The sequence below is a fragment of the Ursus maritimus genome, unplaced genomic scaffold (genome assembly GCF_017311325.1).
Source record: "Ursus maritimus isolate PB19 unplaced genomic scaffold, ASM1731132v1 scaffold_23, whole genome shotgun sequence".
Lineage (NCBI taxonomy): Eukaryota > Metazoa > Chordata > Mammalia > Carnivora > Ursidae > Ursus > Ursus maritimus.
Genome location: NW_024424786.1, coordinates 40,999,091 through 41,023,760, shown reverse-complemented (window position 1 = coordinate 41,023,760; position 24,670 = coordinate 40,999,091). Strand labels below are relative to the sequence as shown.

Genomic DNA, 24,670 nt, shown 5'->3' with positions numbered 1-24,670 from the left:
CCAAAACAAGCCCAGCTCAGATTCAAACGGTTTTTATTTCTACAGCAACATTTGAGAATAGAGAGGGACCGCCTCATCGCCCCCCCGCCCAACTGGGGCAGCCCCTCCTGCCACAGGGGCCGTCACTGGCCCTAGCGACAAGCTGCAGGCGTGGGAAGGGGCGTGGCAGGATGGCTCAACGGGCGGTGCCCAGGGCGGGGTCAGGCCGTGCCTGGGCGGGGCCGGGCGGGAGGGGCAGTGCATAAGGCCGGGATGCTGGGCAGGGCCCGGCGGTGAGAGGACGGGCAAGGGGAGGGCTCTTCGTCCTGGGGCAAGGGGCGATTGTGGGGCTCAACGCGCCCCTCAGAGGCCAGGAGGAGCGCGAGAAGGCCCGGGGAACCCTTTGGGGAGGGGCCGCCCCCGAGATGTAGAGCCTGGGAGATACCACCGCGCGGAATGGGGGTGATTAAGGCCTGGGCGGTACCACTAGAGAAGGGCAGGGTGAGGGGAGAACCGGGCAGTACCGCGGACTGAGGGGAGGGGCGCGGCCAATAACTTATTTCTCTATATACAGAAGCAACGGCCGGGGGACAGGAGGGCAGGAGTGCTGAAGGGACGGCAGGTGCTTAGTGTTCTTGGCTCAGGGGTCCTGGCGAGGGAAGGCCACTGAGTCTCCACCTTGGAGACCCTGGCCAGCCCTTCACCTGGCCCTGAACCTAGAGAAGAGGGGGCCCTGCTGGATGGAATAAATAAGGGGTAGAGCTGGAGCGGGCAGGCCCAGCCTCCAGGGCTTAGGCTGAGATGACAAGGGAGGAGGTTACCCTGAGATTGAACAGAAAAGACGGGGGTCCTTGGGAGAGACAGGTGGGGCAAGCAGCAGGCCCATGCGAAGGGCTGGGGATGGGGACAGTGCCGGGTGGAGGCTCTGGCAACTGGCTGCCCCTTCAGGATTAGCCCACGAGGGAGCTTCGTCGGGAGAGGTCCATGGAGCTGGAGCTGAGGGTGCGGCTGTCAGAGAAGCCTGTGCCTCCAGGCTGTGGGCAGAGGGGGCAGGCGGCTCAGCTTCTCGCTGCTGCCCGTCTGTACTTCCTTGGCCAGAAGGGGCCCGATCAGCCAGAGTCCCCAAGTGGGGCCCCTGACCATGTCCTGGTACTCTGGCACTCCCACCCACCTCCACAGTCATGTGCTGGCCCTGGCCACTTGCATGTCCACCCCAGGCAGGAGCTGGGCTTCCCTCATTTGTCTTCCCAGTGTCCAGCCCAAAGCCAGGCCTGGCACAGAGCTGGAAAGGTTTCTAGATAAACAGACATGATTGACAAGCTTGGCAAGTACACAGGACATGCAGTCTTTGGGCCCCGGGGCCGGGGCTTCACTGCCCAGTGCCCAACAACACCAGCCATACCTGGACTGGCTCTTCCACACTCTTGTTGAGGAAGTTGAGGGAACTGGCCCGCTTCATCCTGAGGAGAAAGGAATGCCTGGATTTGTCAAAGGTGGGACTGGGAGAGGATGTGGCAAGGGGTCAGGATGGGGCTGGAGACCGCAGCTGACGGAAGGGGAGCAGATCTGCTGGGTGGTGGAGCTTGAGGGAGAGAAGGGAGTTCACCTGGATCAGGAGCTCACCTGGGGTTGGAGGGCCCATCGGGGGCAGAGGCTCACCTGGGGTTAGGAGGCTCCTGGGGGCCACCACCCTGCAACTTCTTCACCAGCATCTCACTGCTCCGCCTCAGGGCATCTCGGAGCTTCCCAAAGGAGCCGCTGCGCCGCAAGGAGCCACTGCCGTCCTGCGGGGTGGACAAGTCTGTCTCTCTACCACACTGACTACCCAGCCTCCCGGCACACCCCAGCCCCTAGACTCACTCCGCTCCACTCAGCTGCAGGCCCTGCCTCCTCGAGGTCAGACTCAGGCCGAGCCCCGGCACCCCCTGCCACGTCTCTGCTGCCCCGGCGGTCTCCCCGCCCACCGCTACCGTCTTTCAGCAGTTCCACCACCTTGGTCTGGCTTGCGGGGTCCAGGCCCTGAGGGAGTGGCAGGGCACATCAGGTGGAGCCCTGAATCCTGACAGGAACACACACGGATGCAGAGGTCCTTGCCCACACCCCTCGTGCCTGTTGCCCCACCTGCTTGCGGCTGCGGCTGGCACAGTCCTCCAGTGTATGTGCAGCTTCTAGCTTGCCCTGGCGCCGGTACAGGGCCCCCAAGCTGCGCAGGGTAGTGTTGACTGTGGGGCTGTGGACGGGACAGCAGGGATGTCTCAAACTCCGTGTTCCCCAGGAACCAGGCCCATCCTAGTATCCGGCCCACAATGAGCCCTGAGGAACCATCCGGCCAACCAGAGTCTCTCCCCCTCTTGTGTCCAGCCCTGTGCTAGGCCTTCTTAGACTCCCCTGTCTTGGAATCCCCCCAGATTCCTAGGGTTGGGGACTTGGCCCAGAGCCCTAAGTGGGATGTTGTCACCAGGACTAAAAGCTGGGAGACCCAAGGGCAAGATAATTGGGCTGTCCCAGGGCAGAAAGCCTTTTTGGGGCAGGTGGCTGGTGACCCAGGTCTCGAAAGACAAGTTGACAAAGAGGGGTGTGTGTGTGTGTGTGTGTGTGTGTGTGCACGTGCGCTGGGGTGAGCATAATGGAGTGTAGAGCCTGGACTTGGCCCCCACCCAGGATGCTGTTTCCCTGCTACCTGCTCTATTTCCAGCCCTGCTCTGCTGTCCTCACCTGTCTACTTTACAGGCCTTGTACCAGCTCCCATATTCCCCATAGGGGGTGCTGTCCCGGCGCTTGTCCTGGGGGAAGGAATGGTCAGGGGAGGTGGCAGAAGTCCCTCCCCTTTACACATCCCTAGCCTCACCCTCTCTCCCCCGACCACCCCAGCCCTGCCCATAGAGTTACCTTGCTCTCCTCCCGTTCTTCTGCATGCATCCAGATGGGCTTGTTGTCCCCTGGGGGGAGAAAGGGGGCTGTCACCAGCCTCCCATATAGGCTTCTCCTGGTTGAAACATAGGACTGGGGTCTGGGGAGGAGGTCAGGGGTACCCAGGAAGGATCAGAGTTGGGTTTGGTTGCATGAATGAATGAATGAATGAATGAAAAAAACCAGACTTGAAACATTACTGACCCTCTTCTGGAACACGGAGATGACATGGCACAGGCCTGTGCTTGCAGGGCTTGGGATTGAGGGCTGGGGGGAGCAGATCCTTAAATGCCGCAAGCCCACAGGCTGAGACACATGCTAGGCCTGAATGATAGGCCAGGCTGAGTGATCCCAGAGCAGGAAATGACTGACCATTGGGGGCCGGAAGGTGGTTTCCCAGAGGGGGAGACATTTGGGGTGGGCCCTCGCAGTGAACAGGAATTGCTCAGCAGAGGAAGGGGAAAGACTCTGGGCCCAGGGCACGGGCTATGCAAAGGGTGTATATAGCACCAGCAAGACCCAGGAGGCTGTCTGAGTTGGGTGTGTGTGTGTTCACACGTGCACACGAGTGGCTGGGGACCAGCCAGACCCCACAAGGGCCCACCCAGCTAAAGTATTTGCTCTGGATGCTGATGGCCGGGCAGGCCTGTGCTGTGTGAGCTGGGGGCACACGGTGGTCAGAGACTCACCATTGACAGAGCCAAACTCCTTCTCATGAGCACGGGTGAGGATCTCCTTGTACAGGGTTTCTGCATCCTGGTACTTGCCCTGCTTCAAGTAGCAGGAGGCCTGGAGGAAAGGGGCCAGAGAGTAAGCAGGATGCAGGGAGCTGAGCCTTTTCCTTCCTTCCTCCCCCCAACTCCTCTCCTCCCACCCCACTCCTGGCCCAGGGTACCAGGTTGTTCTTGGTCTTGGCCACATTGGGGTCATCAGGCCCAAGGCGTGTGGCATAGATCTCCAGGGCCCTCCGGTAGTAGTATTCCACCTCCTCAGCTTTGCCCTGGTTCTGGCACAGCAGGGCCAGATTGCTCAACTGCTTGGCCACATCCGGATGAAACTTGCCCAGGACCTGGGATAGGAGTGGGAGCCAGTGGCTGGGCTCAGGGCTGCCCTAGGCCCCTGCCTGCCAGGCCCAGCCAGCCTCCCAGCCCTGCCTGCTCCCACCTTCTCCCGGATTTCTAGTGCCCGCTTGCACAGTGGCTCGGCCTCTTTGTACTTGCCCCGCTTGCCATACAGAACTGCCAGGTTGTTCAATGTTGCGGCCACCTGGGGGGGGGGAGGTGGGACAATGGAGGCTCAATGACCCGGGGCCCTGCCCAAGGCAGGGCAGGGCAGGGCAGCCCCCACCTCCCACCCACTCTCACTCACAGCCGGGTGGTCCTTGCCCAGTGTCTTTTCCCGGATGGCCAGGGCATCGTTGAGCAGGTGGGCAGCCTCTTTGTACTTGTTCTGGTCCCTGGGTGTAGGCAGAAGCATGGTGAGGGGTGTCCTCCAGCCCAAGGCCCTCCCCCTACTGGTCCCAGATCCCCATGGTCACTCCTCCGGTATTTACTGATGAGCGGACATGACTATGACCCAGAGCTTGGGGAGACCTGGTCAGCCCCTGCCCTCCAGGAGCTTGGGGGGGACTTTGAACAGTTCCCTCACAACTCACCAGGGCATCAAGTGCTGGGGTATGAGCCAGACTCCCCAGGATTCTACCCCCACTTCCTCGTGCTTAGTGCACCTTGGTGTCTATTCCCCAGGGCCTTTGCTCATACTGTTCTGCCAAGGAAAACTTTTCCAACCCTCTCATATTCTGGGCAACTTATCTTTCACCAAAGACCCTTCTTAAGCCTTAATGCCCAAAGAAGCTGGGCTGCCTCCCTGGTGTCCTTATGTGCTGTCCCCATCCCTAGTTATGCACAAGCCTTTCTCCTCCAATAGACTAAGCCTTATTCACACCTGTAGCCCAGGCTCAGGGAGGTCTAGGCACCCTGTGGGCTCAGTACTCTCTAGGCATAATCTCCTTCTCTCTGCTGCCCAACTGCCTGGTAGAGCCAAGCTGCCCAGTCCTGGCCCACATCAGGGACTGAGGGTTTGTGACCCAGGGCTAGAGGCTTCAGGAAGCATGTAATGATTGTGGCCAGAGGCACCCTCACCGATAGACCAAAGCCAGGATGTTCAGCATGGTGGCAACGTCGGGGTGGTCGTGACCTGAAGTCTTCTCCAGGTCCTCGAGTGCCTGCTTGCAGAGGGGCACAGCCACCTCGTAGCGGCCCTGGGAGGCGTACTGAATCACCAGGTTGTGCAGGGTGCGGAGCCGTGCTGGGATTTCATAGCCCCCGTGCTGGGCAGCCACATCCCCTCCTCCAGGGCTGGGGGCTGCAAGGCCAAGGGCAGATCAGATGTACCAACTGCCCCCGGGGCTGGCCTGGCACAGATCAGCCATGCCTTTAACCTACCTGACATGTGGCCCTGGACAAGTCACTAGCTATTCTGTCTCAGTTTCCCCATCTGTAGAGTGGGTAGAATCCCAGCCCCAATACCTCACGCTGTGTGTTATAGAGCAAGCCATCTAACCTCTGAGCCACAGTTTCCCATCTGCCGAAGGGAGACTCAGATACACGTGCTCAATGCTATTAGCAAGGCAAGCACTGGCCTAGGGCTCAGTACTGTGCATGCATCCTCCTTAACCCTCAGAGGAGGCTGAGAGAGGGAAAGAAACCAGTGGTCCCAGAACGACTACTGGCAGAGCAGGTCTGGAACCCAGGCCAGGCTGCTCCAAAGCTTGGAACTGTGATACCTATTTCTCAGAGCTTAGGGGAAGAGAACATGTGAAACTTGCCTTTTAAACTCCAACATGTTGGGATGTGATGATCAGAAATGAGGCAGGAAAGAACATGGCGCCCTTTTGGTCGCCGTTTCTGGTGACCTCTGGGTCCCAAGGACAAGGAATTGACACAGCCCTCCCTTCCCCCACCCCCAGAACCAGCTGCCCCTCTGCACCTGGGCTCTGCTCCTCCTCGTTGGGGAACAGGTCATCCAGAGAGTCTTTGGGGACGTCCCCCTTCTCCTCCTGGGGAGGACAGAATGAGTGTCAGGGAAGGAGGGGCATGGCAGCCCATGTGTCAGTGGCTGGGTCAGAGCCGAGTTTGCTCCATGTCCCTCCCTGCTCCCGGGCCCCCCTGCCCGATGGTCTTGCAGTGGACGTGGTAGGGGCTCACGCTGGGGGATGTGTCCTCATCCAGTTTGCGGATCTGGCTCATGAACAGCAAGTGCTGCTTCTCCTCCTCGAGCTGGGCCACAGCCTGCTCGCTGCGCTGCAGCTTTTGCTGTGTTCCGGCCAGCTCCTCTCGCAGCCACTGGTTCTCCTGTACCAGGCGCCGCACCTGAGCCCGCAGCTTCTGCTTTTCTGACTCCACAGCTCCCAGGTGGCTCGACAGCGCCAGGATCACCTGTGGTGCCAGCCAGCCGGGATGAGGGTTAGTCTCGTCTAGAGCCTGGGCCTCCTGGGGTGTTGGGGCCTGGCCCCGCCTATGAGGCCCTGCCTACAGCGCTGAGGGCCACCAAGTTCTCCTCTCATCAAGGGAGTTCCCCCCCCCACCCCCAAGGCCCCAAACAGACCCCAGTCCCAGACCTGAACCCAGGAGGTTTGGGACCCCCAGCTCCTTCCTCCTGGGGTCAGGAGCCCTGGGTTCCCAGGCTGCTTCTGGACTCTTGAGAAAGTCCATCCCCTCTCCTGGGCCTCTACCTAGTCCTCTGCATTAAAAACCCCAGTTCCCACCTCACTGAGTTTATTGCAAGAGGCTAGCTGGGGTGTCGTACTTTCCCTGAGTTAGCCATTCTCTTCCTTTGTCTCCTGGGGGTTGTACTCAAGCCCTGCTGCCACAGCCACTACCCCATTGCCCCTTGCCCCAGGGCTAGCAATTTCCTAAGGACCCTGATAAATGGCTGAAGGGCCATGGAAAGACCCCATCCTGACTTCTGTCAAGGCAAGCCCCTTATGCAGCTTTTAGAGGGGAGAGGTGTACATGTCCCAAGTCCCTACATGGTCTGGGAACCACAGGGGAAGGGGACCCAGAGGCCTCAACATCAGGCCCTACCCCTCTCTCCAACCTCTAGGACTTTTTTCCTGGGCTTTTAGGCTCTTCTTGCCTTGGATCCTCACACAGGCTCTACTCTTTCTCCATCCTTCACAGACAGGGTCATTCCTGCAGCCCCAGGAAAGGAGGACACTTTCCCTCCATGCCATCCTCTTGCCCATCTGTGTCTGTGTCTGCACACACTAGGAGGGGGACCCCTGTGTGTTTATCTCTGTACCTGGCAGCCAACTGGCCAAGGAGGGAATGACCAGCACATTGTGCTGCCAGAGGGCCAGGCCTCCTGGGACCCTGCACTTTCTAGTTGATTAGCAAATGTGTAAGTGACAGGTGTTTCCACAACCACTAGCTTTTTAAAAAATTCCCTAAACAGCCTGGAAGTATATACAGCAGATGGTGTGAGCCCTATTTTAAAGACAAGGAAACCAAGATGATACCACCTGCCCAAGATTTATGGAGCCAGACGGCATCTCAGCCAAGATTTGAAGGGGCCAAGGCTCTCTCCTGGAGAAGTGTGTACTCCTTGTACACCTCAGTGCCTCCTGAATATCTCCATCTGCATATCGTCCTGGCAGCCCCAGTGTAAAGCAGACCAAAACAGAACCCCTGATCGTCCAGGCTCTCTTGTCCCCTTCACTTGCTCCAACCACAATCTGGGAGTTACTCTGCCCTCCTCTCTCCCCCTTACTCCAGAACATCTAGAACTGGGCCCCTTCTCTCCTCCCTCCTGGTCACCTCTGTAGTCCAAGCTACCATTTCTCATTTGAATTCCAGCAGTGGCTTGCTAAATACCTGCTCCCTGTTTCCACCCTTGACTCACTATGGTTCATTCTCCATACCTCAGCCAAAGGGAGGTTTTTTTTTTTTTTTTTTTAGACTCTTTTTTTAGGGGCATCTGGGTGGCTCAGTCATTAAGCATCTGCCTTTGGCTCTGGTCGTGATCTCAGGGTCCTAGGATCGAGCCCTGCGTCGGCTCAGTGAGAAGCCTGCTTCTCCCTCTCCCACTCCCCCTGCTTGTATTCCCTCTCTCGCTGTCTCTCTCTGTGTCAAATAAATAGATAAAATCTTAAAAAAAAAAAAAAGACTCTTTTTTCAAAGTAATCTCTACACCCAACATGGGACTCAAACTCACAACCCGGAGATCAAGAGTCACACGTTCTACTGAGTCAGCCAGGTGCCCCCAAAGGGAGCTTCTAAAATCTAAGGCAGGCTGTGTCTTTTGACAACTGAAGCCCTCCAAAGGCTTCCTGCTTCTCTGAGAATACAATCCAAACTAATAAGTGCAGCATGCTCAGGCCCCTGCCTTTTCCACAGGCCTCTTCTGTCCCTCTCCTTCCCCAGGAAGCTCTGGTTAGACAGGTCTTCTCTCATTTCTCCCACCACGAAAAGATCTTTCCTATCTCAGGACCTTTGCACATGTAAACTCTCACCTCCCTCCCTTTTCTGGAGGCCGGTTCATTCCTTCCTTCAGGTCTTGGTTTAAATGTCACTTCCTCAGAGGTCCTGCCTGACCAATAAATAAGATCTGCTAGAAGCTATCACAAGATCTTGTTCTTCTCTTTGTAGAACTTATCACAATATGTAACAAATGTATGCGTGTGTCTGACTCCCTCCCCAGTGGACTAGGGCAAAGATCTTGTCTCTCCCGTTGGACCTCTATCTCTGGCACATAATAGATTGCCTGGCACATAGTAGGCACTTGATAACTTACCTGTGAAGGAACGAATAAGAGAATGAATGGGGGAGGTCAGTTCTTAAGGATTTCCTTTTTGTTCTCCTATGCCATCCAGTCTCTGCTACACATCAGAGAAGCCAGGAACAGGGTTGTGTGTGGGGGCTAAAGGACGATCAGGCCGTCTTGAGGCAAGGACTGCTGCGCTTTCCAAAGCCCGTTCATTTTTCAACAGATATTTACAAAGGTCTGACCATGGGCTCCAGAGGCCACATGGTTCCCTGCTCAGATTCTGTTCCTACAATGCCAGGATTCCTCTGGAAGGCTCCATCCCTCCCGTGACCTCCCACCTCAGCATCCCACACCAGCCTACCTGGGCCTCCCCTAGACCCAGCTCGATGGCTTCCAGGGAGCGACGCAGGACGACACATCGCTCTTGTGAGCCGGGCTCCGCCTCGCCAGCTTCATGAGCTACCAAGGGAGCGAGAAGGGCACGATGCTCCCCGCGCAGGGTCTCCAGGCCTTGGATGACGGCCTTGGTGCCCAGCACGATCTCATCCTGGCTCAGCTTCTCCTCCCGCGGAAGCACCATCGTAGCCATGGCGTGCCGCCTGTGAAGGCGAGGGGGCGGACAGGCGGGTGCCGGGCCTGGGGCCACACCGCCGTCCGCCCCGGATTAGGTAAACACCTCCGGTCCCCGGACGCCTGGGTCCCCCCGCCGGCAACCCGTACCGTGCCCGCGCTCGTCCTACAGGGGGCGCGCCCAACTCGTCTCGGCCCGGGAGACGCAATGCGGTGAGGCCGGTGAGGCTGGACCCGGATTCGGCCCAGACCACCGGCTCACTCGCGCTGAGGCCGCTCAGTCTCGGGACGTCCCCGGGGACTCCCCTAGCCAGGACAGGGAGCGCTGGGAAACGGTCCTACAGGGATCGTGGAGGCTTTCTCGCGTGCAGGAGACCCCGGCCCCTCTAGGAGATCCAGCCCCAACCCCTCGGGCAGCCTCTTCCCCAAGAGGCAGGCCGAGTCACAGACACCATCCTCTAGGGAAGGCCGCCCTTTGGGAGACCCTTCCCCTAGAGGAGCTTGAGATCTCGGCTTCTTCGTAGCCCCCACCAGGCCGCGCCCACAATGACCCCTCCCCATAGGCCGGCGTGACGCCCCGCGGACCCCTCCCCTGAAAAGGCCGAACTCCCGGCCCCCGCCAAGGAGGACCGCGCCCCCTCCCAGCAGGCAGGCCTTGTTCTCCCACAGCCTGCGCCCACGACGACCCCTCCCCTAGGCCGACCCAGGGGCCCGTCTCCCGGCCAGATCCGACCGCGCGGACCTACGCCTCCCGCTCGGGCCCGGCTCCTGCTCAGGTTCCGGCTCCCGCCCCGCTTCACCCGGACCCGCAGCCGTGAGCGGGTCCCGCCGCCTCCATCCCGCCGGCCTTCCCAGCAGTCCCCGCGCCGCCTTAAAGGTGAAGCCTCTACCTCGGGGCGTCGGAGGGGGCGAAACACGCTCTTCTCTTCCCGCAGGCTGCCTTAAAGGAGCGCGCAGGCCCGGCCCGCTCAAGGCCAGGAGGGGGGACTGGGGCGGTGCCATCACATGTGGAGGGCGGGGCCATCCCATGTGGGGGGCGGGGCCGCTGGAGGTGGGGCACCGAGGGGCGGGACGCCGGCTCCCCCGAGGCGCGGGTTCCCAAAGGCCACCACCCATGCCCCTGCGGCCTCGGATTCCTCGACTGTACGCCCGCGGCCCGAGGACGCAGGGCTGTGCAGAGAGGCTCGGGAGATGCTAACCCTGAATGCACCCAGTACCACGGCCAGGGAGGACAGCGGGAGAAACTGAAGCACAGGAAGAAGGCCTGGCCTCCTGAGCGAGACTTTTGACATTCATTGACGTTTATCGAGTTAGTTGCCACTTCCTGAGAGCTTACTGTGTGTCGGGCGCTTTGAGGCTTTAAATACGTGTACTCATTTAATGCCCACAAAGCCCCAATGAAGCGAGCACTGCTGTGATCGGCGTCTCCCAGACCTGATCCCAGGCTCATTTGTCTCTAGAGACTAGTTATGCCCCTCACCCAGCTCTTTCAGAACTCTTTCTGTCCCTGTGGGATTCGCAGTATCTTAGGGCTGCTTCCTGGGGGAAGGGTTTCTTGGCCTTAAGGGAGAAAAAGTTGACAAAGGGCAGCTGGGCATCTGCTGAAACAGACTCGTGCCCCTGTGGGTGAACACCACAAGTGCTGTTTGTTGACCAGTTGCCCAAGGCAAAGCACTTCAGGGCTCAGAATAAATGTCACCTCCTCAGAGAGCCGCCTTTGATCCCTGACTTCCCGTAGAGCCTCCTCCAACACCTATTTCTCTCTGTAGCACTTATGCCTTCTAATAATTTTCTTGCTGGTTTTCTGTCTCCTCCCTAGAATGCAGGCCAAGACCTGCCTGTCATATTCACTCCCACAGTAGCCCCCGGCCAGGCACACAGAAGCACTTAGTAAATGTTGATTTTAAAAAAAGTGTGGAAGGGTGCACCTGCTGGCCTTGCCAAATCCCTTCCAGGCCCAGGTTTTGGTCTGATGCTCTGCAGCTCCCGATTGGTGGCTACTCTGGCACTGCCCCTAGGTCGATGTCACTAGTGGGTGACCGCAGGATAAACCCCTGAGGTACAAAGCCTGCAAAACAAAGCCTGGCACTGGTACCCAAGGATCTGGGGTATTCCTCCTGAGTCAGGGTGGGTTCAGACTCAGAGTCTACCAGGTTCAGTGTCCTGGTGGATGCAAGAGTCCCCTTGGTGTCATCTCTGCCAGAGAGAGGTCCTACATCCTAAGTCAAGAATGTCCTATGACAAGGGGCTCACTACATTCAGCTGTGAGATTGATCTACAGGTTAGGAAGTTTTTCCTCAGCTCAGAAAGTACCTTCCTGCAGTGCTCACGGACACCAAACTGAAGTTCTGTCTTCAGGAAGAACAGTCTCTTCTCTTTTGCCAGTGGAGGTATTTGAAGACCTCTGTGGTCCCCCACCCAGTCTTCTCCTTGCCTGGACTGACAAATATCTCTTTACCCACCCCTGCTCCAGTTTCCCGACCCTTCTCCATTCCAATTTCTTTTTTTCGGGCTGTATTTTAGGTTCAATCCATATACCGCTCAGAATGTGGTGCTCAAGTCCAGGGCTCAGGGATCCAGACAGGGAGTGAACTTCACAGATCACAGAGGGATAGTCCCCACTTCATGAGACTGCCACCTGTCCACCATGAAGTTGCAAGTCCGGCTAATTTTGACAGCCACCACACTGTGTCTGCTCAGGGTAAGCTTGTCAGCTAAAACCCTAGACTGTGCGCATCCCAGTATACGCAGCCAGGTTCTTACGGATCCTGTGCTTCTGCCAGTTATTTTTTCCCCAGTGACTTTTAAAGGTAGCTAATATAGTCCTACGATGCAAAATTCAAAAGGCACCTACAAGTTACAGTGACCTATGCTTCTTTCTCTCTGACCACTGTCCTCAGTCCTTCAGCTCTTCTCCCCAGGATCTCCTACTGTTACCAGTTTCCTGTGTTCATCCATTAGGTTGTGTCCATTAGTGCACAATTTGCGTTTGTCCTTGTCAGTTTCATCTGGTCAGTCTTCCTCCAGAGCCCTGCAGGTTGGAGTCTTTTTTGTTTGGGGTCTGTCTTCCTTTAGCCCTCACGTTGGCCTTTTCCCCCAGAGGAGTGCTGGCTGTGGTGTGATAATCCAACCTTCTACGCAGGGAGACTCCATCAGATCATGACTGCGTTCCCAACTCAGGACAGCACGTTCCTGGAGAGGAAATGGAATCTGGAGCTCAGGGCCCCTTTGTCATTCTTGAGGCTCGGTTTCGGAATCTCTTGTGAAAGGGACTTCATCAGAAGACTCTTCTTCTAGAGATTGGGATTTGGTGTTACAAGGGTGGGTCCTGGGTATCTCTTAAAATTTTAAAACTTCAGTAGTGCCCCATGCTGTGCCTCTTGGGTTGAAAACCACTACTTAAATGTTTTTGTTTTACAGGTAAGGAAACTGAGGCCCAGAGAGGGGAAAGCAGCTGCATGTGCAAAGAGAGCCCGCTGCTGTGGGGGAGCTCAGGCTCCCAATGACCACCATGTCCTTCTCTAATCTACAGTCCAGGTTATTTTGTCTCAGTGTGTAAGGGAGACTGACCACATAGAGGAGAGGTCAAGAGAACTGAGGTCAGATTGCTTGTTCACACCCACACGGAAGCACAGTTGTACATACCCTCCGCACAGCCTCACGCAGGTCCACCTGGAGGCACTGCATGGACACCTGTCTGCCCCACGCACGTGGAGGTGTGCGTATATTTATAGGCCCATGTAGGAGCATACCACACATACCCAAGCTCAAACACATCCACAACCCCTGCTTTTTTCTCTTGTGCCTTCTCTGCATCTAATAAAGGAGTACGTTCCTTTTATCATCTTTTTCCGGGTAAATGGAAAGAACAGTTTTCAGTCTCCCTTTGTGACTTCTGCTGGATTCTTGCTCCGGCTTTTCTGCTCTCTGCAGGATTTGGTGCTTTCTTTGTGGTTCTCTTTAGGCATCTGGCCCTGCTCCTCCCTGTATGCTGAGTGGAGGGAAGGCGGGGTCTGCTCTGCCGGGTTCTCAGGCTCTTATCTTGCTTTCAGTGTCTCAATCTTGCCTGCGTCCAAACTTTTCAGCCACTTGGCTTTTTATCTTGTCCCTGAGGATTCTACTGTGCATCTCCCAGGGGAAGAGACTGTGACTTCATCCCGCTCTGTTCTGCATTCCCCCCGCAGCTGCTGGTCTTATGCCAGGCTGCTGATGGGTGCTCTGTTAATGGAGAAAAAAGGGAGGAGTCTATGCCCAGTGGTGATTCAGCTCCTTATGCCATTTTCCGCAGAGCTTATCAGCTTGCCCCCCGCCTGTCCCATGCCTGGGGAAGTTGTTCTTGCTACTTTTAATATTGTTTTCTCCTCGAAAATCACTCCCACTGCTCCCGCCCCTTCCCCTTGGATCCTCAGAAGCACCCATCCCATTGAAATCTGCTTTCCTAAATTATTCTTTTTCCTTTGGCTAGTTTCACTACTTTTCTTTGAAGTGTTTGGGGGGTACTTTTGTCAAGCATATCATTCACCTTGAAATGCCAGCAGGTTCACCCTGAAGTGCTCAAGATTGGGGAGGCTCCTTAAAGATCACATCTCCACCACGTGAGGAGCAGCTCATCACTTCCTGAGAGACCTGTTCCATCGTGAATACCCCTCGTTGTCAGTTCTTTCTGCCACTGAGTCAAGAATCAAGGCTGCTTAGAGCTCCCCTGAGAGGCTCCTGCTTTCTATCCTGGTAGCCACTTGGCAAATCTGTACCCTCTCTTCCTTGTGACCTCCCAGCTGGACTAGAAGTGTCCTGACCCTGCTCAGTGAGAGGGCACACAGACTTTGGGTCATACTCAGTCAGTTTCAATGTCGTATTTCTCCATCTGCCAGCTGTGGGGCTTTAGACATGCTCTGTAACTTCATCTGTTTCCTCGTTTGTAAAATAAAGTTCCTAATACTTACCTCTTTGGGTCCTTAAGAAAACGGAATAAAACAGCAGAGTTAAGATCTTAACATTAGGCCTTGTATGTAGCAGACACTGTTACTAGTAGTTACTTAGGAATATTATCACCACCAAGCTTACTGTTTGATAGACCCTGTGCTAGTGAACGGAGAGTGGGGAGAAAGTATATGAAATACTGGGCAGTCTCTTAAGGTGTTGTTGGAAGGAAAACACATTCAGGATGAAAGGGAGCAATAAAAGAGGCAGCAAATGGCAAGGCATGTCTGAATACAAGCGCTAAGCTGTTTAGTGCTGGCAATAGATGCCCTATGTGGTCAGGATGGAGAAAGCTCAGCCCAGCCAGGGGTGTTCTCACCTTCTCCCTCCTGTCAGTTCTCCTGCATGTTAAGGAAGCCCTAAACTCCATCCAACCCAGATCACTACCCTGAGCTCCATCCAGACCTATCCTTCAACTCCAAATGGACACTAACCTCAGAGCAGCACACACCACCCTTGCCCTAAACTCACCATCTCCTGTCCAAATCTCCAGGGATGTCCCACTATCTGCCCGTTCACCTAGAGCAGACAGCCTGTCCCAATCCTTGGCTCTTTCTCTTTTGACCCTATTTCCTCACCAGTCACCTAAACTTATTGATCTTACCTCTTAAATTGAACTAAAGTTTCCATTTTCCTGCACCTCTCCTCCCTTTACCATAGTCTTTTCTAAATTGCTGCAACACCCTTCAAGCTCTTCTGGTCTTCAGTCTTGTTTCCCCCAATCTGTTGTCACAAGGTGATCTTGCTAAACTCCCTCATCTCACTTTTCTGCCTAAAACCCTATCCTGGCTCTCCACTGATCTCGGGAGAAAGTGCACAGCCCTCGCCCAGGCACAGAGTGAGGATAACCACAGCTATAGGGCTCCTCAGTGCCCCGGCTGCCTCCTTTCTCTTCTGCCCTATCACTTACCATGCCCATTGCTTTGCAGCCATGCTAAACCACCCGAGGGTCTCAGAACAAGCCAGACTCTCTTATTTCCTGTTTTTGTTATTTCCTGTGTCCAGAACATCCATCACGTCAAGCATCTATCCTGGTAGCCACTTGGCAAATCTGTACCCTCTCTTCCTTGTGACCTCCCAGCCGGACTAGAAGTGTCCTCACCCTGCTCAGTGAGAGGGCACACAGACTTTGGGGTCATACTCAGTCAGTTTCAATGCCACTCAGGTGTCGTCTCCTTTGTGACATCTTGGACACCCCTTCCCCAGGCTGGATCAGATGTCCTTCTGGCGTGCTCCTGTGCAACGTATCATGCTACTTTGCCTCCCCCACTCTCCTCGGAGTTCCCATATAGGTAAGAACCCAACTCTGTTTTCATCATGTACCATGGTAGGACCTTAATACATGTAGGGTGTATGGATGATTGGGAAGTTGGGATCTGAATGGGGACTTGAGAGATGGTCTGGAGTCAGATGACCTGGGTTAGAAATCTGGTTCCTTCTCAACCTATCTGTGTTTAACCCCTCCCTCGTCCTTTCAGCTAGCCTTTAGTATTTGCCATGTGCCAGACTGATGGGTGCTGGAGATGTAGCCTGAGTCCCTGCCTACCTGGAGCTCTCATTCTAATGCGGTACAAGGACATTTATTGCAGGTGACATTGAATGCCATGACTACAGAAAGGGCTCAGATAGAGGCTAACAACTGGGCTTTGGGGCAGGGCATTTGGGAAAGCCTCTCTGAGGAGGTGATGTGTAGGCTGCATCCTAAAAGCAAAGAAAGTAGCTCTGTGGGGGCAGGGAGAGCATTTAAGGTGGGAAAAACCACATGTTTGGGCTTCGTGCAGGGAAGAAGAATGTGATTACTGCAGGATCAGGTGTGGCTCAAGGGTGAAGAGCGTGGGGGGAGAAAGCAGCTAGAAGTGAAGTGAGGGGTAGTGGCGCCGGATTTGCAGGCCTGATGGGCCATGGGGTGGGCGGCTGGAGGTAGCCGCTGAAGGGCTCTAGCAAGGGAGTGAGGCACTCTGGCTTATGTTTGGGAACAGTGTCTGAGAGGCAGAATGGACAGGAGTCACTGTGGTGACACAGGACAACTCGGTGGCTTCTGCCTTGAGTAATAGGATGGACGCCGTGCCATTATCAATACTGGGGAGGATTGAGGGAAATCAAGAGTTCTGTTTGGGCCATACAGGGTTTGAGATGTCTGTGGGTATTCAAGTCATTTAAATGTTTAGAAATGAGAGTTTATGGGCGTGTGGGTGGCTCAGTCGGTTAAGTGGCTGCCTTCGGCTCAGGTCATGATCCCAAGGTTCTGGGATCGAGCCCCGCATCGGGCTCCTTGTTCAGCACAGAGCCTGCTTCTCTCTCTGCCTGCTGCTCCCCCTGCTTGTGCTCTTTCTCTCTGACAAGTACATAAAATCTTAAAAAAAAAAAAAAAAAGAAATGAGAGTTTAGATTTGGGATGGGGGTGGGGTTGGGGCAGGGAGCTGTCTGACCTTGGGCTTCCTCCTTGGTGAAAAGGAAGTTATCAGCTGAATTGATTTCCTGGGGCCCCTTGAAGGAGTCTGTGGCAGAAGCCACATGAGGCACTTTAGCAGCAGCTTGGCTAAAAGAAGATGCTCGCAGGTGGTGGTGAGAGGGTCATCCACGCCATTGTCCCAGGACACAGCAGTAGGTGATGACAGGAGTTTAAAACATGGATCTGAAATCCGCTGTCTAGAAGAAATCTGCTGTCTAGAATCCAAATAATGGATATAGAGGAAAAAATCTATATTTTATCTAGGCTGTGCTTAGTGGCTTCCTCCCTAAGAGCATGGTAGGGAAGAGGGTGTGAACTTATTAGACAACAATACTTCAGCCAGATGATCAAGGCTGACGAATCATGTTGAAGGCAGGTACCCTTGATAGGATGTGCTGGCAAATTCCAGCCAAGGGGCATTCTACAAAATACCTGACTAGTACACCTCAAAACTGTCAAGGTTATCAGAAATAGGGAAAGTCTGAGAAAATGTCATAGCCCAAAGCAGTAAATGTAGTGTGGTATCCTGGATGGGATTCTGGAATGCATAAAAGACTTTAGGGAGGGGCACCGGGATGGCTCAGTTGGTTAAGCGTCTGCTTTCAGCTCAGGTCATGATCCCGGGGTCCTGGGATCAAGCCCCACGTGGGGCTCCCTGCTCAGTGGGGAGCCTGCTTCTCCCTCTGCAGCTCCCCCTGCTTGCGCTCTCTTCTCTTTCTCTCTCAAATAAATATCTTAAAAAAAAAAAGATTTTAGGGGAAAACTAAGGAATCGGAGTTAAATATGGACTATAGTTGATAATAATGTATCAATATTGGTTCACTAGTTATAATAAGTATACCATACTAATGTAACATGTTAACAATAGGAGAAACTGGGGGATGGGTGGTATACAGCAATTCTTTGTTCCAACTTTGCAACTTTTCTGTAAATCTAAAACTATTCTAAAATACATGTTTGTTTAAATTAACAATAAAACAATCTGGAGTTGGTATACAAGTTAGACAGAAGTTCTTTCACCTTCTGCACCAAAATGCTACTCTTCGCCTTAGAAGAATGTTTCTGGCGGCCCAATGGGCAGTTCTGCTGTGGTGCAGCCTTGACTCTCAGTGACTGGGCAAGCTGTCTCAACGTGTAAATCTGAGTTGCCCCATGTTTGGAATTCTGGAAATCATTCCTACACAACTCTTTCCCTCTTCTTAGGAGTCTATCTTCTTAATCCAGGGCCTGTGGGAAAACTCAGGTGTCTTTTGGGCTGAGGCATTAATGTCTGTCACTGCAGCAGCACAAGGCCTCTTCATTCATTCTGTCCACAGATATGCATTGTGCACCTAGGGATGAGCCAAGAAGGATCCTGCGTACCAAGGATAGAGCCGGTTTAAAAAAAAAAATCCGGTTTTCTTGGAGCTTACATTCTAGTGGGGAGAGAGAAACAAATGGATAATTAAGTGCCAAGGAGTGAGAAGTGCTAATAAGGAAAACTAAAGAAGGGGGACAGAAAAGGGAGGTGCTATTCAAGACAGGTAGAGCAGGGAAGGCTTCTCTGAGGTGACCTTTAAGCAAAGACTTCAATGGGGGGAGCAAGCCAAATGGACCTAGAGGCAGGGGCAGGATGGGCAGGGGGAATAGCTTGTGCAAAGACCCTGAGGCAGAGCGTTCCTGGTGTGTCTGAGGCATGCAGAGGAGGCCAGGGAGGGGCAGAGTGAGAGGAGAGATCAAACAGCCTTCGGGAGGTCAGATCACGTAGGCCTTGTGAGTTCTGGCAGGCGAGAATTCTACCACTGAACCACCCATGCTAGGCTTTGTGAGTTATGATGAGGGCTTTGGATTACATTCCTAGTGGGATGGGAAGCCATTGGGCAGTTTAAATTGGTAATTTAACACGATCTGATTAACATTTTAAAAAGCTCTCTCTGGCTATTGTGTGGAGAACAGACTACAGGAAGAGTAGGTGGAAGCACAGATAATTAAGAGGCTATTAGAACATCCAGACATGAGTAGCAGCAGTGAAGGGTGGGGCACTGCTGGGTTCTTGATTTGTTTTGGGAAGGCCTATAGTACTTGCCGGTGGACTGGACGTTGTATGAGACACAGAGAAATCAGTGGTGGTTCCAAAGGTTCTGGCCTCAGCACCTGAAGAATGGAGGGAGAGGTCTGTGTACACAGGAGCATTTCACACTACAGGGCTGAGTGTGGGGAGAAAGAAGGCCAGAGGCTGGAGCCCCGCGTTTTCCAGTGTTCCAAGGCTGGGAAGCTGAAGATACGGTAAGGGAGGCCAAGAAAGCACAGTCAGAGAAGTAGAAGGAGAGCAGAGTGCTGTCCACAGGTCAAGTGGAGGTCAAGCAAGAAAAATGACCCTTGGATGTGGCACCTCAGGTGAACTTGGTAAGGGAACTTCTGATGGGGCTGTTGAGGAAAAAAGCCTGAAGGAGTAGAAGTGGAGGCAGGGAACATGAACAAGTCTTGAAGAATTTCACTTTTTAGGGAGCAGAGACGTGGCAGTCAGAGGGGATTTAGATGCTGGGAAGTTGTTTTTGACATGAGAGCTATTACTGCGTGTTGGCATGCAGACGGGAAAGATCTGGTAGAGATGATGGCAGGAGAGAGGGGGCAACTGCAAGAGTGAAGCCCTGGAGGTAGGAGGAGGGGAGGCCCTGGATGTGGAGTCAGACACAGCAGGCTGGGAGCTTGTGTCTCTTCATCGGCTCGTCTTCTCAGCTCTGAGCTGGACCTGAGTCTGCTTGTCCCCCACACCCTTCCACCTTGGGACTTCCACTGCTCGTGGGCCCCCCCAGCCCCTGCACTGCTTGAGCCCTCCCCCACTGCCTCCTGCCCCCAGGCCTCTCATGAAGCTTCCACTCGGCCCGGAGGCAACACTCACATCCTCTCTAGCTCATCTTAAACACAATTTGACTTCTGGTGTTTCCTCTCACCAACCATTTGTACACCTTGTTCAGTAACTAACGCGCAGACTGCATTTCTGGGCCATTCTCACAGACCTCACTGGACTTTTCCCCTTGGGAGGCAGGCACTATTTCCATATTCCAGGCTCAGAGAGTTTGGTGCAGGGCCACACTGCTGGGTCCCAGAACCTCCCTCCCTTAGGTCACTGGACCACAGGGCTTGGGGAGCCAGTAACAGCCTGCCCTGCTAGGTCATCCCCTCCTCTGTGGCTGTGTCCTGCAAGGCAAGGACGCCAAGGCCCTCCCCTATGCAAGCCCCAACCCCTGGGCACTTCTTCACCGGAGGAAGGCTGGTGTGCAGGCCTCTATCCTGGGAATGTGTGAAGAACCAGGCATCCAGGGAGCAGGGGCTATGACTGTTTTCCATCTCTAAGTTAAGGGCAGGCAGGAAAACCAACTCAATGGTGGACCCCAGCTCCACCCCCTCCACCTGGGCCTCAGACTTCACCAGCTTCCAGAAACTATGGCAGGACATCAGCCTAGTAGAGGGAAAGAAACCAAGTTCTAATCTTTAATCAGAAGAGTAGAAACTGCGCTCGACACGTCACTGTCTTGGGAGGTAGGATTTGGGGATGGTGAATCCTAGAGAAAAAAAAGATTTTGGTGTGAGAAGAGTGTTACTTCTGTTTCTGACCTCTGCTTGCCTCATACTGGGAAAGACACCTTCATGCCTATTTCTCTAATTAAGGAAATGAGAATATGCTTCTTTCCAGCCATTTGAAAGGAGCTGATTTTGAGAGGAGTCGGCTGTGTTGTGGAGGGGAGAGGGTCGTACAGATCCTGCATCACAGTGAGAGGCATAGAAGCCCAAGCCTTGCTAGTTGGTAAGAAATCACCAGTTTATTGAATGAAAAACCCAACATCCACTTGGTCCCTCAAGCCCCACCCCTCTCCGGCCCCAAGAGAGCAGCTCAGCCCAGGAGATGCTCTGGACAGCAGGGCTGAGCGGGGGTAAGGGCTGGAGGAGTTTGGGGAGGTATGGAGAATGAGAAAAACACTTTTCAAAATGAAGTTCTGTGCAAAAACTTCTAGAAGGGGTGAGAGGGCAACAGTAAAGCTCTGAAGGTGCTGTGGGGGAGAGAGGGCTGCGGCCGGGATGGTGGCCCTGCGTGCTCAGCTTCTCCTGAGAAGGCTGATGGTCAAGGCTGAGGAGTTGGCTCAGACCCCTGTGGCGAGAGGAAGGGACTGGAGCCTGCTGGAGAAACACCCAGCTGGGAAGGTGGGCTCTCTGCCTAGGCGTGAGGAAGGGAAGAATACACTAGGGAGTGGGACACAAATGGACACGGTAGGCACAGGGAGATGTAGGGTCACAGACAATCTGCCAGTGGGGGTCTGCCTCCCATCTGTCTCAGTCTGGAGTTCAGGAAGAGGCAGCGCTGTGCTGGGGTGGAGGGGGTAGGAAGCAGAGGGAGGACAGTCATCAACAAGGGGGAAGCCACAAGGACAGGGGCTGGTGCCAAGCAAGTCACATGGAACCACCAAGAGACTGGCTGTGCAGAGAACAAAGAAACACTCAAGGGCGCTCGAGACATCTAAGGGGGACCTGGGGGTAAGTGTGGAGATCGTGCATGGGGGAGACCAGGAAGGCCCCTCCACCCGAGAAAGATATGGCATCACCATAGAAATGCTGTCCTGGCGGTGAGGGAGGGGTGGGGCCGCCCCTGTGACTGTGGAGGGGAGGGGGGCCCTTGGGCCCAGGGTATCCCTTCTACCCCCCACTGGGAGAACCCACGGCAGTGGGAAGTGGTCCTGGGCCCCACTTGAGGGGGGCAGGTTGGGCAGCTGGCAGAGGTGGGGAGGGCTGGACTCCCTGCTGTGGGCCAGGATTCCGGGTTTCCTATTTCCAGGAAAGAACTGGTGCCACGTGGGGAGACTGGAAGTCGAAGGAAGGCCCAGAGGACTCAGTTCCAGGGATGGGCGCCAGAAGGCAAAATCGACATGCCTTGCGCCTGGAGCAGGAGGGAGAGGACTGAGCAGGAGGGAGGGGAGCAGTGTCCCCACTGGCAGTGTCCTTCAGGACTGGGCAAGAGAGATGCAGGCCCCCGGGCCAGGAAAGGGGATGCTGGTCCCGGGCCTGCTGGCCTCCCCCTGCCCGCAGGCGGTGAGGCTGGTGGCAGTGCCAGGAGGGAGAGTGGCCAGGAGATAGTGCCCTCAGGTGGCCTTGCTGCCACTGAATAGTCCCACTGGAAAGTGCTTGACATGGGTGGGCCACTGGGCCGCCAGCTGGAAGAACTTGATGTCACTCCACTCGACTCCGTCGATGGACACTGGGGTGACAGGGGAAGGAGGGGTTGACCAGGGCTGCTAAGGCCACCTCCCCAGGGTCCCTTGGGGAGGGCCATCGCCTCCCTCCCCCCAGAGTCCCGTGACCCTCTCCCCACCTTGCCCGGCAGCCCTCCTCCCATGTCTCCCCGTACCTCTCAGCATGGTCTGCTGCTGCTTGGCAGAGCAGATGAGGCGGCTGATGCCCTCGATGACCTGGCTCTTGGAATCTACCTCCTTTTCTCGAGGTTTCTTGCTCAGGAAGATGGTGGGAACTGGAAAGCAAGCAGAACCACCTCCGTCACAGCGCTTGGAAAAACAGCCACCCCTCTCCTCTTTCATCCCCACTGGCCCCTCTTCCTGTGGGAAGGGGAGGTGATTTGCAGATAGCCATCCCTTCTCCCCTGCTCCCTAACTCTGGGGATGCAGGAGCACATACCAGGATCTTCGTTCTGCCCCCTCCCAGCACAGGGCTCTCCCTGAGCCTCAATATCTAACTGTGTAACGAAGACCTGGAGCCAGTTAGTCTCTGAGGTCCCTTCCAGCTTGAATGTTCCAGGTAGCCTGTGGGGCAAGGTGCCTGTGCCCTTGGGCTCTCCTTCCTACACACTCACACCCACATAGGGCTGAGTCTGATGTGGCTAGGAGGGCTTCACAGGAGTGTTTGCAACGTCTCTGCCCCAGGGATGTCGGGGCAGCAAGGAGGACACTGCGGAGCTGGCAGGCCTGCCCTGGGCAAGTCACTGAGGTGCACCTGTAGACCTGCCACAGCCCCCTGCTTGCCCCCCAGAGGATCTCTATGAAGCAGAGGCCTGAACAGAAAGAGGTCCAGCTGCTTTGGGAGTGCTCTGAGGAGGGAGGGTCCAGCAGTTAAAGAAAGCCCCTACCTGACAGCTGGTTGCCGGGTCGGGCTGTGAGGGCCCCTGAGTCTCCTGGCAGGCCTGCCTGCTACGGCAGGTGCACAGCCAGGTCGGCAGAGCAGACAGCAGCAAGCTCTGCCCTGGGGCTGGCCTGGCTGTGGGGTTCCTGCCTTACTTTCTCAGGGCATAGGACCGGGGGCCATGTGCAACTCGACCTCAAGTGCCTTAAGCCACCCCTCTTACCCAAAATAGGCTGTGCTCCTCGGGTTTGTTTGTTTGTTTATTTATTTATAAAAATATTTTATTTATTTATTTGAGAGAGATAGAGCATGAGCCAAGAGAGGGAGAAGCAGACTCCCTGCTGAGCAGGGAGCCAGACACGGGGCCCAACCCCAGGACCTTGAGATCATGACCTGAGCCGAAGGCAGACAACCAACTGAGCCACCCAGGCACCCCTACTCCTCTTAATTCTTAAACAACTATGCCCTTTCGCTCATGCAGGTTTGAGTGACTTCCAGGATCGGGTGCAAATGCTCTGCTTCATGGGGACACGGTGATGTCCTCCTCTGTCACATGGTCCTTCCCAGAGGGCAGTGGCTGGAAAGGCTCCCTTCGTTAGGGTAGCATTAACTACCCCGGGGCCCTGAGGTACTGATGTTCGGCAGACAGGGACCGATTACTCACTGGGACATCTGTTTCCTTGGTTACAGGACTGCCCTCATCTCACAAGGTGAGCTAGGATCCTTGCAGAACCCTGGGCTGAACCACATAATATATGTTCTGCTTTGCCCTCGTCCAAAGGTCTCCCAGAAACAGATTCTGTCCCAGACCCTGAGAAGAGACGGCAAACCCTAGTGGCCCTGATTGTCCCTGGTCTCAGATGTCACCTACCTTTCTTGTTCTTCTCTTTGGTGACCACAGTCATTGCCATGGTGCCGGAAAGCTGGGCCTCCCCACCATGGGGCAGGCGGGAAACCTGCACTGAGCGGAAGACGCTCTTGAGGGTGTTCTTGGAACTGGCATCCCTCTTGTCACCTTCCCTCCTCCGCTCACCAGGATGGCCCAGCCAGTAGTCCACCTGGAGGCCAATCACGTCCCCATATGGGCTGTTGGGGCTCCTGAAGAAGGGGAACAGTAACGGAGAGTAGGCTCTGCCCTCAGTTCTCAATGGCCAGACTGGGGGGCCAGGAGGGGCTGCCAGGCTCTGGGGGGGTGAGGGGAGGTGGCAGGCTAAGTGGTTCTGGGTTCCCTCCAGTCTCACAGAATTGGTTTGTGTGGGAAGGGAGAGACAGGCTGATCGGAAGACAAAGCCAGGAGAGGGTAAAGACCTGAGGTACTGTGAAGGAACCGAATGTGAAGTCACAGGGGGACGAGGGAAGCAGAGAGGAAGGAGGCTTTATGAAAAAAGCGTGGATGCACACATACACACACTCACATGCACACACGTGTGCGCACATGCACATGTACACACCCGGCAAGCAAAGCCCAGGCAAAACCCAGCCAAGGGCTGGAGAGATTAAGTGGGGCAGAGGCGCGAGCACCTCGGCTGGCTCCACAGCAGCCCCAGGAGGGAGAGCTGACGGCTGCTGACCTGCGGCTTTCTCTTATTTATGGCACCTCTAGCTCAGGGATAATTTTAGCTCCAAGGGGAAAAGGGGCTGATGTTTTCTCAGAAGGAGGTGTCAGACACAATAGGCACACAGGCTACAAAAGTCATCTGACATTTCTCTTTCTGCGTGGTTCTAGTGGTCCCATTAAAAACTAGCTTAAATGGGATAGGAAAGGAGGTCGAGGTAAGGGCTGGTCCCCAGGCCCTCTGGGAAGCCTGGAACCATGAGGCATTACCGGCTGTGTGGGATTTCCTCCTTTCTTGAACTAGAGACCACGAAGGGAAGTGAAAAGGGGAGGAGGGAAGGAGGGGGTGAGAG

At 55.1% G+C, this 24,670-nt stretch overlaps 2 protein-coding genes across 3 annotated transcripts in view; both read right to left on the bottom strand.

Moving 5' to 3' along the window:
* Nucleotides 1–16: 16 nt before the first annotated feature.
* KLC2 (kinesin light chain 2) lies at nucleotides 17–10,230 on the bottom strand. Its single transcript, XM_040639449.1, has 16 exons — nucleotides 10,116–10,230; nucleotides 9,017–9,291; nucleotides 6,096–6,326; nucleotides 5,878–5,947; nucleotides 5,031–5,253; nucleotides 4,258–4,345; nucleotides 4,054–4,155; nucleotides 3,785–3,958; nucleotides 3,579–3,678; nucleotides 2,869–2,918; nucleotides 2,695–2,762; nucleotides 2,101–2,209; nucleotides 1,840–1,998; nucleotides 1,639–1,763; nucleotides 1,382–1,439; nucleotides 17–1,013 (listed from the first exon to the last, which is right to left on the bottom strand). The coding sequence occupies exons 1-16, from the start codon at nucleotides 10,225–10,227 to the stop codon at nucleotides 930–932; spliced, it is 2,028 nt and encodes a 675-aa protein (XP_040495383.1). The 5' UTR covers nucleotides 10,228–10,230; the 3' UTR covers nucleotides 17–929.
* A 9,886-nt stretch (nucleotides 10,231–20,116) lies between these two features.
* PACS1 (phosphofurin acidic cluster sorting protein 1) overlaps nucleotides 20,117–24,670 on the bottom strand; it is a 42,660-nt gene continuing 38,106 nt past the window's right edge. Inside the window, exons 21-23 of one of the 2 annotated variants that reach the window (XM_008709034.2) lie at nucleotides 23,634–23,860; nucleotides 22,038–22,157; nucleotides 20,117–20,202 (exon numbers count right to left, since the gene is read on the bottom strand). In XM_008709034.2, the coding sequence (XP_008707256.1) occupies nucleotides 20,165–20,202; nucleotides 22,038–22,157; nucleotides 23,634–23,860 (385 nt within the window). In that variant the 3' untranslated portion in view covers nucleotides 20,117–20,164. Of the gene's footprint in view, nucleotides 20,203–20,438; nucleotides 21,888–22,037; nucleotides 22,158–23,633; nucleotides 23,861–24,670 lie in introns of those variants that run through there. The other variant, XM_008709032.2, reaches the window with a different exon arrangement.